General features: G+C 36.0%; 1 protein-coding gene across 11 annotated transcripts in view; it reads right to left on the reverse strand.

Annotated features, from left to right (window-relative positions):
- Positions 1-4,313: 4,313 nt before the first annotated feature.
- Positions 4,314-14,595, reverse strand: part of LOC107809442 (protein SEMI-ROLLED LEAF 2) — a 70,029-nt gene continuing 59,747 nt past the window's right edge. For all 11 annotated transcript variants that reach the window (XM_075244060.1, XM_075244054.1, XM_075244059.1 and 8 more), the window contains one exon: positions 4,314-4,717. In XM_075244060.1, coding sequence (XP_075100161.1) covers positions 4,565-4,717 — 153 coding nt within the window. In that variant the 3' untranslated portion in view covers positions 4,314-4,564. The remainder of the gene's footprint in view (positions 4,718-14,595) is intronic.

Here is a 14,595-nt window from a genome sequence, read left to right on the forward strand (position 1 = left end):
GCGGAGTAACAGAATACAGATATCTTCTGGTTACTTTAATGTTAACCGAACGTTTCCTCATACTCATTTTTTACATAATAACGAAATCAATCTATCGTACTCCATTGTAAGTAGCAACTTAACAATACACTATGGAGAACAACTATAGCGTACTGAGTTATTCTCCACGATAACCTCACCCCCCCCCCAATATTATACAACCCTAATTTTTTGCTCTTCATATATTATGACAAAATGCAAAAAAAGTTAAGCAAATAAATATTTCGGAAGACCTGGAGGATCCTGAATGGATTTTTAACGAAACAATGAAACTCCTTAAATAAGCAAAAAACCAATGCTCAAGGGTACAATAATTGAGGGTATAGCGCATGCATAATACGCACTATATATGTAGCGCGTATTATGCATACGTTGTAGCCTCACTTATTGGAGGGTCAATAAAGCTCAAATATAGTGCATGGGTTGCATGCGTTGTATATAAATTGGTCATCAGTTGACTTTTTCACCTATTTTTATACTTTGAGTCCAAAAAAGCAATACTTTGATTTCGGACTCCAACAATCATTGTAACACATGAAATCTCTGGTAAAACTTATGCTACACTATTATTCTCAAGCTAAATAACACTTTATTTTCTGTCTAACATTGTTCTTGTTGCTGCCTTTGGAGCCCTTGCTCCCGGAACCTGCTATTTATCTCGATTTCAACGCTAAGTCTTATATTTTTATTTAATTTATTTATCATTTTGGGATCAAATCAGTTCGCTTGTCTATAAATCACGCAATAAATTCAACTGTACCGTTAAACTAATAAATAGTAAGAATTTCTTCAAAAGCTAGCGCTACCAAAGTGCTTAAGATTCAATTACGATAATACCCTTCGGATTTGACATGTAACTGGATGAGCTCTCTTGTGTCAACTAATAGAAATATTTTATCCTGATGCAATTGCAAAATATCCTTATTGACCCGAATTTTAACAGGGTGCACCTCTCAGTCCCACTTATTAATAGTAAAAATAGTAAGAAATTTTCCGTTAAGTTTCCGTAAATCATTCCATTTTTTAGGCCTTCTTAATACCCACAAAGCTGATGATATCAGAGGGTACCTTTAGTAGTTAAACTAAAATTAAAAGATTCTATTGGATGAGTAAAGACATTACTACAGTTCCCTCGAAAATATTTTACCTGCTTGACTATTTTATGTCATTAATGTGTCCTTTTTAGATCATTCCAAGGTTAGACCAGCTACATTATCACCCAGTATTCTTTTGCTGTGTTCTCTTTAAATAGATTCCGCTCTTTGCAGATATGTATAAAATAGTCATTCATTTTTCTTCTTCAAAATAGTCTATTCTTCATTAGTTTTAAACTGTATATGGTGCCAAGAAATGTGCAATGACATGTATAGCGGATCTGAACTCTGTCTGATCTATTCTTAAGTGCTTATTAAGAATGATAGATGGTTAGTGTAATCAAGACTGAAGAATCAGAATTGGCCGGTAAGAAAACGCAAAATACCTTAAAACCCCCCTAAATTTGACATGTATTATTGGTTACATCCTTAAACTATTCGTGGTCTTAATTACTCTCATATACTTGGTTATTCGATAGTTGTTATCCCCTTGGACGATTTCATCCAAGGAAAGTGGCATACACTCGCCTGCCACGTGAATTTTCCTGTCCGTGTGGCATATTTTGAAAAATAAAATATATTTTATACCTTTTTAGGTTTGTTGCTTTTTTAGATAATCTTTTTCGAATAATATTTATAATAAAACTTGATTAGAACTACATTATTTAAGCTATTTTTTTATTTGGCTAAAAATTAAAGTTTTAGTTATTGTTTTTTGAATTTGACATGAAAATAAAGATTTATACAGTTGAAATAAATAGTCAAGGCATCTAAAAAGATAAAAAAAAAATACATAGTTTGATTTTTATTATTTTGGCTATAATTTTTATATAGCTCTAAATTATGGAGCTCTAAAAATATATTTTCACAGATATTATCGGAAAAAGTAAAAATACACAGTTAAAATAAATAGTCATTGCATCAAAAGAAGAAATAAAAAGAGTGTACAATTGCAAGTTCATTATTTTGGCTATACCTTTTTATTTGGTAAAAAATAATGGAGCTGTAGCCTTTTTTTTTTTACTGATTTGATTCAAAAATGAAAATATACAATTAAAATAAATAGACATTATACCTAAAGAAAAAAAATAAAAGAAAATACACAACTAGTACTCCATTATTTTTTCTAAAAATTTTCTATTTGGCTAAAATGATGGAGTTCGAACCAAACTTTTACAAATTTGGCTCCCAAAAAAGAAAAGAAAAAATATGGAGTTGGAACAAATAGAAATTATATCTATAGAAGAAATTAAAAAGAATAAAAGTTAGAGTAAAGTCCACATTATATGTTAAGATGAAGCAAGAAGAAATACATAGTTGTAACAAATAAATTATTATATATGACTATATGACAATTAAAAATTAAAAAATAACCTACTAGGAAGATGATTTTTCTATTTTTCTTCGCTCCCACGCTCTTAAAAGAGAGTACACCTACAATCTTCGCCATCAGCGTCCAGGGAGGTAATGGCTCTCAAAAGGCCAAGTTCGGGGATAGGGGATAATTAAACCCACGAATAGTTTAGGGGTTTAACTAATAATTCGTGTCAAGTTTAGGGTGGTTTTTAGGTATTCCGCCGTAAGAAAACAAAAACGTCATGGAATAGAAATGTTTTTTGTTCGTCCAATAAAATATCGATAATTATTTTCCTTTAGATTCTCAATTTATCTAATTAACAGTAGTAGCTGAATAAATTCAACTGCATCCTTTACTATTAACAAAAATAACATGTGTTTCTACTTTGCCTACTGTAAATTTGTATCTGTTTATAAGAAGTCAATTGAAAGAAATATATGATGGTGCTTAAATTAGAATATTATTAGTATCCTACAAGATGAATTTAATATTTTGAGTAGAACACAAGTTCGTATTTCTAAGTTTCCACATTAAAATTGTTGCTCTATAAAATTAATTTGAGATATCAGAAGACGACAAAATACACAAGCGGTAGTAAAGATGAAGAACATATGAGGGGGCAAGGGCAGATATAGTCATTCTCGGGGATGTTGTTTAGTGATTAGTCAGTACTTATTTTGTACTGAAATTTTAAACTAAAAATCATGACTTTAGGAGAACTCAGAACATTTTCTGTCCTGAAAAATTGAACTTAAAAACTAAAATTCAAGACGCACTGGCTAAATTCTAAATAGCAATCCTTTAGAGTGAATATCTGGTGTCATTTCTACAACCGAAAACTGATCTTAATGTTTTTGTTTAAACTATTCTTAGCCTGTTTGAGCTATTAAAAAAAGAAATCTGAAAAAGGATAAGATGATTGAATGGTGATTTTATGGTATTTTATATTGAAATTTTGTGTGATATTCCTATTCTTTGGATTGTATTTTAATAAGTTAAACAGAGTTAAAATAGTGTCACACAATAGCAAACTAGATTTACTGTTCCAAAAGTCTTGTTAAAAAATATAGTGAAATTAATTACTAAAAGCAAGAACTCCATTTGGGTTTCAAGAAATAATTCGATAACATATTTTATAGAAAACTTCAGTAATCTAGAAGAAGAAAAGGGCTTCCATATTTTTTTTTTACATTTGTTTGAAAGGCAACACAAAATTTAGAAGTATAGAATGAAACAATAGTTGTTTTCTTTTACGTTTCAGTGATTTGGAAGGATGTCTTTTCGACTAAAAATGTTGAAAACCTAATTTGATGGTTTCATAAGTAAGCAACTTCAAGTAATATTCTAACGTTACTTTTATTTTATTATAGTTTTAATATTTACATAAATTTATGTGTATATTTATATTAAACTTGGTTTTGTTGACTTAATATAAACATTGTACCTAATAACAATTTAAATTTGTCCTTCAATATCAATCAATTCTCCAATAGTTGACAGCAAGTCCATCAATAAAAAAGAATGAAAATGATTAATTTTTAATATTTATTTGAAAGGAATAAGGAACTTAAAGAAAAAAAAACCCATAATTATTTTTTTGTATACAAACTAAAAAAAGGAACTGCATCATGAAACAAAGCAGCGAAAGTCATTTTCTACATTGCTCTCCATTAGTCGCTATAGACATACCAGTTCAGCAAAGATATAGAAAGCTACAAAGACTAGAGACAATCATTTCTTTTTCTCTTTTCCTTTTTCTGCTAATAAATAAAAAGGTAATATAAGTTCTTTCCCTTTATGTTTTCCAGCTTGCACACTTGACATTATATGAACTAAATACACATTGAATTAATTATTTTTGAAAGTGGTAAAGAGTGAAGTAGTTTCTCGTATAACGACAACAACAATCCAGTAATAATTGCACACTTTGACGTTATACACATTGAATTAATTATTTTTGAAAGTGGTAAAGAGTAAAGTAGTTTCTCGAAAAAAGAAATTGACACTGATTTGGGTTCAACATGATACTTACAGGGGTATTAGAAGGTACGTGCAAGTAAAAGCATCAAGTCAGTCAGCATCCTGCTGCTTTCAAGAACTTGTCATAGGGGCTTGAAGGTGGCAACCTAAAGGACTGTTGCCCATACTCCCGAGAACATGAGAGAGAGTTTTGTGAGTGAGCTGATTCAACTACTGCTAATTGTAGATCTTGGTGAAGCTCCGTATCCTGTGAACACAAGCAAAAGGAACAGTTTAAATTCCTCGATAATATGGATGGAAACTTCCTCGTATAACAGAACAGAAATAAATAAAGCAATATCCCTATTTTGAAAGCCGTTACTCAGCTTGCTAAAAAGTGCAAAACTTGAAGCATCAGTGAAGATCGTTCTATTTTTCCACATTATGACCTGTACAAAACTTACTTATCAAAGTTAAAGGATGTACTAGAAACCATTAATGGGGCATTGATCTTCATCTTCCGTACAGCTAATCTGTACATTTACTTGGGCACTGATGTCTGACGGAAACAATCCACATCTACCTCCTTCAGCATAGGGAAGCAAACCCCTCTATTTCATAGAGATGTTACCAGAAAATATACCTCGTCCCCAAGATGTTTAGATAGTTCCGCAAATTGGGTAACCTGGATTCAGCGACATCAAGGCTATTCCAATTTGTGTACTCCTAGTTCAGCTAAAAATAGCATATAACATCCCAGAAGATACATATAAGCTCTACAATGTCCTAATATGATGATATATTGAAAGATTAACTCACAGCTTTATCAAAAGAAGAATTGATCAAAAACTAGATAGAAGTAAATGCACATTCTTCATAGCCAGAAAAGGAAAATTAGACCAAATCAACTTTTTTTAAGGTTAGACCAGTATCAGTTTTCTTGATTTTGAAGTTCTCAAATACTTGAATGGGTAGCAATATTCTACTCTAAATCGCTCAATGCTTTTTACCTCCAAAGACAAAAAGGTCACGAATGCTGCTGCTAAAGAAGAAAAAAGTCGCGCCAAGCAGGGAGAAAAACTTCCATACAAATCTGAATCTCTCCTTTTCAAAAAAGAAAATCTGAATCTCTTTTTCTTCTTTCCTCGCTGCACACGCTTCTGCCTAAGAAGCGAGCTTTTCCTTCAGCTTGCCGCGTCTCACACTGAAAAAGCAATCTACCCATCGCCTCGTGGCTTCACATCTAAAGCGATGAAGCGATGCTTTTTACAACACCGCAAAAAACATCGTGATTTTCCAAATTATTGCAAAACAATTACCCTTCACTCTTTTAAAAAAAATAAACTCAAAACACTGTCACTGTTAAGATAGTACATGATTTACATTTACTATTAATTAGTTGTTTCTTTTTGTAGTTATACACTTTACCAAATTGTATAAACTTACAATTATTATAAACTCCCAACCAAACTTGACGGAATAATTAATCTTTCCATTCTGAATTACTCTGCTTCTTCATGGAACCAGAGCCATCAGCCAAAGAAGAATTCTCATATCCTTTTTCTTTCTTTTTTTCCCTCACAAAAAGGACAAAAGCCTCTGTTCAGAGAAGGCACAGTCCTCCCGATTGGAAATTCCAATTAGGAGGTGTGGAGTTAGTTCTAAGCATCAGTTCTCACCCCAAAAGAATCGCAAGGCTCCGACGACCTCAAACTGAGAAGCCCATCACTAGAAATCTCATTGTCGGGAGCCATGTCAGTCCAGTCTTGCTAGAACTTCGTACTTGCGCAGGCGCGTGAGACATTCTGATGTTTTCTCACTAGCTCTGACATCAGTCGAATCACCATCATGGGCTCATCCCAAGTGGTCCAACCTCTATTTCTCACTAGTGCTGCTTCAGATCATCAATTCAGAGGCTTCAAAATGGTATTCCGGCATCTATAGTGGTAAAACAGATTTGACATTACTTTTTCGGCTCCTCCAGCAGTGTTCGGGCACTCTCCAGTTATATATCATCTCTGAGATTCATTTTTCCGGCACTTCCAGATGTATTCCGGCAGTATCAATTACTTGTTCTAGCTTTTAGGACTCCACTCTTTAATTCTCAACTACAAAACTCCTTGGAAACCTCAATATGACCCAAAGAAAGGTGACTCTCAAATACAAGTGAAACTAAACCCCTTTTCCTCCCTTTCAAGGTCTCCCTCTGTTATCACAAGTGAACTTGGATGGTAGTAGTAATTACATGTCATGGTTTGCTTCAATTGAATTATGCTTTATGGATCATACATATGATTGATCACTTAGTTAAGAATGCTAGTGAGATTGCTACCACTTGTGAGAAATAATAGGAAAATTATATTATTGATTGATGTGTTAACTATAATTAGACAAGAGTGGGTTGCTCTAGTGATGAGCACCCTCCACTTCCAACCAAGAGGTTGTGAGTTCGAGTCACCCCAAGAGCACCCTCAAGCTGGGGCATACAACTTGTTATAAATATAACTAATATGAGGACCAGTGAGAAATTGGTGAAAATATCTACAAGCTGATCATTCTACTTTACAAACTTTGTAGCAATATCTCCCGAGAGTATCTTTTCTTTGACGAAATGACAGTCAATCTCAATGTGTTTAGTTCTCTTATCAAACACTGGATTTAATGCAATAAGAGGGGTAGATTGATTATCATACACAAGTTCTATTTGGCTGATTTCACCAAATTTCAACTCATTGAGCAATAGTTGTTTGATCCAAACTAGCTCACATATTGCTATAGCCATTGCTCGATATTCTGCTTCTGCACTAGACCTAGCAATCACATTATGTTTCTTGCTCTACCAAGACACCAAGTTTCCTCCTACTAAAATACAATATCCAAACGTAGAACGTCTATCAGAAGGTGATCCTACCCAATCAACATCTGAGTATCCAGCGATTTGCTCATGGCCTCGATCCTCAAACAATAAACCTTTACCTGGAGATGATATTATATACCGAAGAATGTGGACTACTGCATCCCAATGACTATCACAAAGAGAATCCATAACTGACTCACAAGAAAGGAAATATCAGGTCCAGTCAGTGTGAGGTAATTTAACTTACCAACCAGCTGTCTATATCTTGCAGGATCGCTAAGCGGCTCCCTCTGTCCTGGCAAAAGTTTAAAATTCGGATCCATAGAAGTGTCAACGGGTCTACAACCTGTCATTTTTGTCTCTTCAAGAATGTCTAAGGCATACTTCTGTTATTAGATCACAATATCTGACCTAGACTGAGCGACCTCAATACCTAGAAAATACTTTAATCTTCACAGATTCTTAGTCTGAAATTGCGGAAAGAGATGTTGCTTCAACTTAGTAATTCCATCCTGATCAATGCCGGTAATAACAATATCGCCAACAAAAATTTCCAAATACATGTAAAGATTTGAAGTAGAACGTCGATAGAACACAGAGTAATCAGCTTCACTGTGATTCATGCCAAACTCAGGAATAACCGAGTTGATCTTACCAAACCAGGCTCGAAGAGACTGTTCTAGACCATAGAGTGACCGGCGCAACCGACATACAAGACTGCTACATTCCCCTTGAGCAACAAAACCAAGTGGTTGCTTTCATATAAACTTCATCCTCAAGATCACCATGAAGAAAAGCATTCTTAATGCCCAACTGATAAAGAGCTCAATGGCGCACAGCAGCCATGGATGACGGACTGATAAGAGAGAGAAAGTATCACTGTAATCAAGCCCAAATATCTGAGAATACCCTTAGGCAACAAGACGGGCTTCAAGCCGACCAATCTGGCCATCCCAATAACGACAATCACCAACAGCTTTACCTGAAGAAAGAGGAACAAGTTTCCCAAGTACCACTCACATGTAAAGAAGACATATAGTCAATCATAGCTTATCGCCATCATGGATGAGACGGTGCTTCACCTGTAGACTTAGGGATTGAAACAGAGGACAAAGAAAATACAAAAGCATAATAAGGTGATGGCAGACGATTATAACTTAAACAAATAAAAAAGGACAATGAAGGGGAGCTAGCTTTAGCAACTAAGTTTCAGTTTGAAAAGGGATAAAATCTCACCCACATAATGTGGATTAGGATTAAGTGGACTGTATACCTTTCTGAAGTGCAATTGGTGGACTAGGAGGAGACAAGTCCGCAGTAGGAGCAAGGTCAGGTGGAGGACATGAATCAGCTGGGTCTGATGTTGGACGCGGACGACGATGATAAGTCAAGAGTGGTTTCCTGTGGCTAGGGATCTAGGAGGAGCGACACTAAATTCTTCGAGGGCGAGCTATAGTAAACTCCTCAAATGTTGGTATAGGTAAGACCTCGGATATATCAAGGTGGTCAGAATAGGTAAAGTAAGGTCGAGACTCAAAAAATATGACATCAACTAACATAAGGTATCTACGAAGATTAGGTGAGTAGCAACGATATTCCTTTTGAACTCGGGAATAACCAAGCAAGACGCATTTCAGAGCACGAGGAGCTAACTTATCTTTCCCATAAGCTAAGTTACAAACAAAGCATGCGCTCCCAAAAACACAAAGGGAAAGAAAGTATAAGGGTGAAATGGAAGATGAAGGCATCTAATTAATCAAATAACAAACTGTGAGAACTGAATCGCCCAAAAAAACGCAATGGAACATAGGACTTAATGAGAAGTGTGCGAGCAGTCTTAATGAGGTGCCTATTCTTTCTCTCTGCTACCCCATTCTGCTGAGGGGTCATACTTTCTCGGATGTGTCTCATTCACGTTCTGATACCGTGTGAGAAATAATAAGAAAATTATAATAATGATTGATGTGTTAATTATAATACAATGAGCCCTATTAATAACTATAGGCGAAATACATAAACGGCCCCTTCAAGTTGTCCTTAACGGTTAGTTAAACACTTCAACTAACCCCATTTTCAGTTGGACACTTCAAGCCTTCAATAAAGTAGGTCAATTAAACACCCGACCTCATCAACCCACCTCGCGTGTAATACACTCTCGGATTCATGTCAAACGAACAAATGAGAAAATGCCATGTGTAATTTTAACTAAAAAATTTGTCACCTATTATAAAACAAAAAAAGCAATAATAATAAATAAACCCTAGAGACCTAAACCCCTCCCAGCCGCCCCCTCTTCTTCTTCAACCAAGAGTAGACCCTAATCCCCCTAAGAATTCAGTCGTCCAACCTCCTCTCCAAGGCGCCGCTGCTTCTGTCCAAACGACCCTTTCCTCCTCGAAGTGCCTTCAGCCGTTTCCAAACAGCCACTGACGCCGGTAATAGCCATGGACGCCGGCAACAGCCATGACCGCCGGCAACAATCATGAACCACTTCCTGTTTATCGTCCATGTTGCTGCAAAATTTCGAATTTCTGGGGTCTATTGTTTTTGCTTCTGAGTCGGGTTTTAGAAGTAGCCGATGTAACTGTGGGAGTAGCGTTGTTGTTCGTTGACCTTATTTGCTAGCCGGATTTTTGCCGGAAAATCTGTTCCGGCGAGCTCCATTAATTGCAGCTGAAGACACCACTTTTTCACCACTAATTTTTGCCTCTTGGGATTGGCTGAAGAGGAATGGATGAAAATAACTTGTGCAGTGAATAGCTTCTAGTTTCAATGGCTTCTACTGTTTTGCACATTCACTGTCATGGTAAAGTTATGGTGTTGAAAATGGTGGGTTAAGGTGCAGTGAATAGCAGAAGAAAATTTTGGAGAAGAGTGAAGAAAAGTGGGCTCCACCAGTTAAATTAAAAAAAGAAAAGAAATAAACACAATTTTGAAAGCTTCACTTGCTGCAACGAGAGTGTAGTACACACATTTTGCCATGTCACTTTGAAGGGTTTAAGAGATATACTGAAAAATAATTTGAGGTGTCTACTTGATAAATAGGTCAGTTGAGGTGTTCAAATGACCGTTGTGGACAACTTGGAGGGGCCATTTATGTATTTCGCTATAACTATACACAATATATACCCTACTCCTATTCCATGTAGAACTACACTTATTTAGATAACTAATTAACACCACTAAAAGGATCAAGTGGACCAAAATTGACACGTAGTTTTTTGAGGAATTCTCTGGTTCCTAAATTACTTAATATTTCAATTTTGTAAAAACTGTTTTAAGGAGTAAAATATGTATTGTGTGTAGTTATTAATAGGGAAGGGGAGCTTTGGTGTAACTGGTAAAATTGTTGTCATGTGACTAGGAGGTCACGAGTTCGAGCCGTGGAAACAACTTTTGCAGAAATACAGGTTAAGGCTAAATGCAATAGACCCTTATGGTCCGGCCCTTCCTCGGACCCTGCACACATAGCGAGAGCTTAATGCATCAGATTGATGTGTGTGTTATAAGGTTTAAACTAAATAAGAGGCTTTGTAGACGAATAATGTACAAAGCATAGACAAAGTCGTCTCAAACATTGTTCAACTACAAGTAATCAAGATATGGAAAGTTACTTCGGACAAATAGAGACTGTCCTCACTTCCTATGCATCCATAGATCTTATTTGTCTGGATCATTTGAGTCTTGGAAAAAAATAAATCAGTTCCTAGTCTCTCTAAGTTGTCCTCTCCATTTGAATAAGAGTCATGTCAAATTAGGAAACACACCCGCATTTCATTTCCAAAAAGAGTTAATAATAGGGTTTCATCTATGTTTGACATTGTGTACTTAGACATAAGAGGTCCAAATTGTGTCGTCTCAAAATTAGGGTCACATTAGTTTGTTACCATGTGATTCTTCGAGTTAACAAGAACCAACCGACCAAGATCAAGATCTTGAAACGAAAACGTGGTTTATGGGCGGATTTTAGGAAGCAATGTATCTCAAGTTTTAGGACTCAGAATCCGATGATTCAAAAACGAGGTGAAAGATGATGATTAGAACTATAAGAAAGACTGTTTACTCGTTCTACCCAAGTAAATATTGAAGTTGTAGCGGTTCAATGAAAGTTCTGATTCTAGGATATCAAAATAACGAATTTAGATCAAGAAATGTGTTCTTGAATGAAAAGTTCCTAAAATCACCACTTGGAATCAATTAACGTGATAAAGAAACATCACACGTAATTGAAAACAAGATAAAGACTATCACCACCTTGCTTGGAACCAAAAACAAGGATAAAGAAGACAAAATAGAGAAAAATACTCTTTTGTAAAACTACACAAACCTTAAAAGCGTGAATTGCATTCTACAAGGCAAGAGAACCCTTTATATAGGCCTAGAGTCTCTTCTTTGATGACTACAATTCCTATTCTAATAAGGAAATAAAATAACTAGACAAGGAAAGTAAAATCCCTATTCTATAAGGAAAAGAAACTAGAATCCTACTAAAAGGAAAATCCTTATTCTAAAAGGAAAAAACTAAATCTTATTTTAAGAAGGAAAAGGTCTTGGCTTCTTGAAATCAATCTTGGGCCTTTTGAACTTGAAGACACGTCCACACACATATTCGCGGGCATATAAGAACTTGTTTTTGGCGAGCTAAATAACAAAAGGCTAATATAGTTTCTTGATTTGCACCCCTGGTTGAAAAGGACTCATCCTCGAGTATAAAGGCTCTATAAATGGCACAAGGTCAGCAACATTAAATATTGGTGAAACCCCATAATCGTCCGGTAGATCCAATCTGTAAGCATTGTCACCTAACTTTTGAATAACTTGAAATGGACCATCAGCTCTTGGTTGCAACTTTGGAAACTTTTGGTTAGGAAATCTTTATTTCCTCAAGCATACCAAGATTAAGTCTCCCACGTTAAAGAGTTGTCGTTTTCTCTTCTTATCAACTTGTTTCTTATATGCCTTTGTTTGTCTCTCAATCCCTTGTACTACTTTCTCATGCAACTTTTTTAATTGCTTAACCCTCTCATCAACATCTCACTAAAATAATGGGTTTTAAGAAGAGGAGACAAGTCTAATGGACCTAGAGGATTCTAACCATAAACCACTTCAAAAGGACTTTTTCCAGTTGTTCGATTCACGGACTTGTTGAAAGCAAACTCAGCATGTGGTAGCAAGGATTCCCACTCTCTTATGTTCTTCTTGATCAAACTTCTTAACAATGCACCTAAACTTCGATTGACTACCTTTGTTTGTCCATCTGTTTGAGGGTGATAAGATGAGCTATACTTCAACTCCGTACCAAGCTTAGCTCATAAAGTACGCCAAAAATGACTGAAAAACTTAGTGTCGCGATCAGAGACAATGCTTCTTGGAATGCTGTGTAACTTGACAATATTGTTAAAGAACAAAACAGCCACATGAGTTGCATCACTTGTCTTGTTACATGGGATAAAGTGTGCCATCTTAGAGAATCTGTCAACAACAACGAAGATAGCATCCTTGCCTCCTTGAGTCCTTGGCAATCCAAGCACAAAATCCATGCTAATATGTTCCCACGGTGTTGTAGGAATTGGCAAAGGCTCATATAATCCCTTATTGCTCCCATGTATTTTTGCTTTTCTACATGTTTCACAACGCTCAATCAGCCTTCACACATCTTTGTTCAATTTAGACCAGTAGAAGTTTTCTTGAATCATTTTCAATGTTTTAGAATGGCCAAAATGACCAGCTAATCCACCCTCATGTGCCTCCCTCACAATGGACTCCCTTAAAGAGCTTTGTGGAATGCAAAGCTGCTTTCCATAGTAAAGAAACCCATCACGAATTACAAACATTCTTTCTGGACCCTCCAAGCATCTCTTCCAAATATCTCCAAAGTCTGGATCAGCTTCATAAAGCTCTTTGATATGGTCGAATCCAAATACATTAGTTTGCATCATAGAAAGTAAACATGGTCTTCTACTAAGAGCATCAGCCACTTGATTGAGGTTTCCAGCTTTGTGCTTAATTACGAACTGAAAATTCTGAAGGAACTCTACCCATTTTGCATGCCTTGCGTTGAGCTTTTGTTGGTGACTAAGATACTTTAGTGCCTCATGATCAGAACATAGCACAAAATCTCTTGGCAATAAATAATGACTCCAATGCTGCAACACATGAACAATAGCATAGAACTCTTTTTCATAGGTGGAGTACTTCAATTTAGATCCACTTAGCATCTCACTAAAATAAGCCACGAGTTTACCTTCCTGGCTAAGAACTCCTCTGACACCAACACCAACACCTGAAGCATCAAATAAAACATCAAAGTTAGGCAACTGAAGGATAGGAGCTTGTGTCATCTTCTTCTTTATCAATTCAAAACTCTTTTGAGCTTCTTCATTCCACTTGAACATGCCTCCTTTCAAACACTCAGTTATATGGGCAACCAAAGTGCTGAAATTTTTGATAAATCTTCAATAGAAGGACACCATTCCATGAAAGCTCCTTATATCTGAAATTGACCTAGGAATTGGCCAATTTATGATTGCTTCCATCTTGCTTGGGTCGGCTTGAATACCAGCACTAGTTACAATGTAACCAAGAAAGCAAACATTGTTAGTATAAAAGATGCACTTCTTGAGTTGTGCATATAGCTTCTCTCTCCTTAAGGTTTCAAAAACCTTCTCCAAATGATTTCCATGTTCAACTTCCTCTTTGCTATAAATTAGGATATCATCAAAGTAGACAACAACAAACTTCCCAATGAATGGTCTAAACGCATGAGTCATAAGCCTCATGAATGTGCTAGGAGCATTCGACAAACCAAAAGGCATTACCAACCATTCATACAAGTCTTGGCTAGTCTTGAAGGCAGTCTTCCATTCATCACCTTCTCTCATACGAATCTGGTGGTACCCACTCTTCAAATCAATCTTTGAAAAGATCTTAGAACCATGTAATTGGTCAAATAGATTATCTAACCTTGGGATTGGGAAGCGATATTTGATAGTGATCTTGTTGATTGCTCGACTGTCAACACACATCCTCCAAATGCCATTTTTCTTAGGAACAAGCAAAGCAGGCACAGCACAGGGACTAAGGCTCTCCCTTATTAAACCCCTCTCCAATAGCTCTTCTACTTGCCTTTGGAGTTCAGCTTGTTGTGTAGGATTCATCATATAAGCTACTTTGTTTGGCAACGATGCTCCGGGTATAAGGTCAATTTGATGTTGAATATCGCGCATGGGTGGAAGTTCTAACGGAACATCTTCCGAGATCACATCCTCAAACTTAGCAAGCAACTTCTT

Source organism: Nicotiana tabacum, chromosome 22 (assembly GCF_000715075.1).
Source record: "Nicotiana tabacum cultivar K326 chromosome 22, ASM71507v2, whole genome shotgun sequence".
In the NCBI taxonomy this organism is placed as follows: Eukaryota; Viridiplantae; Streptophyta; class Magnoliopsida; order Solanales; family Solanaceae; genus Nicotiana; species Nicotiana tabacum.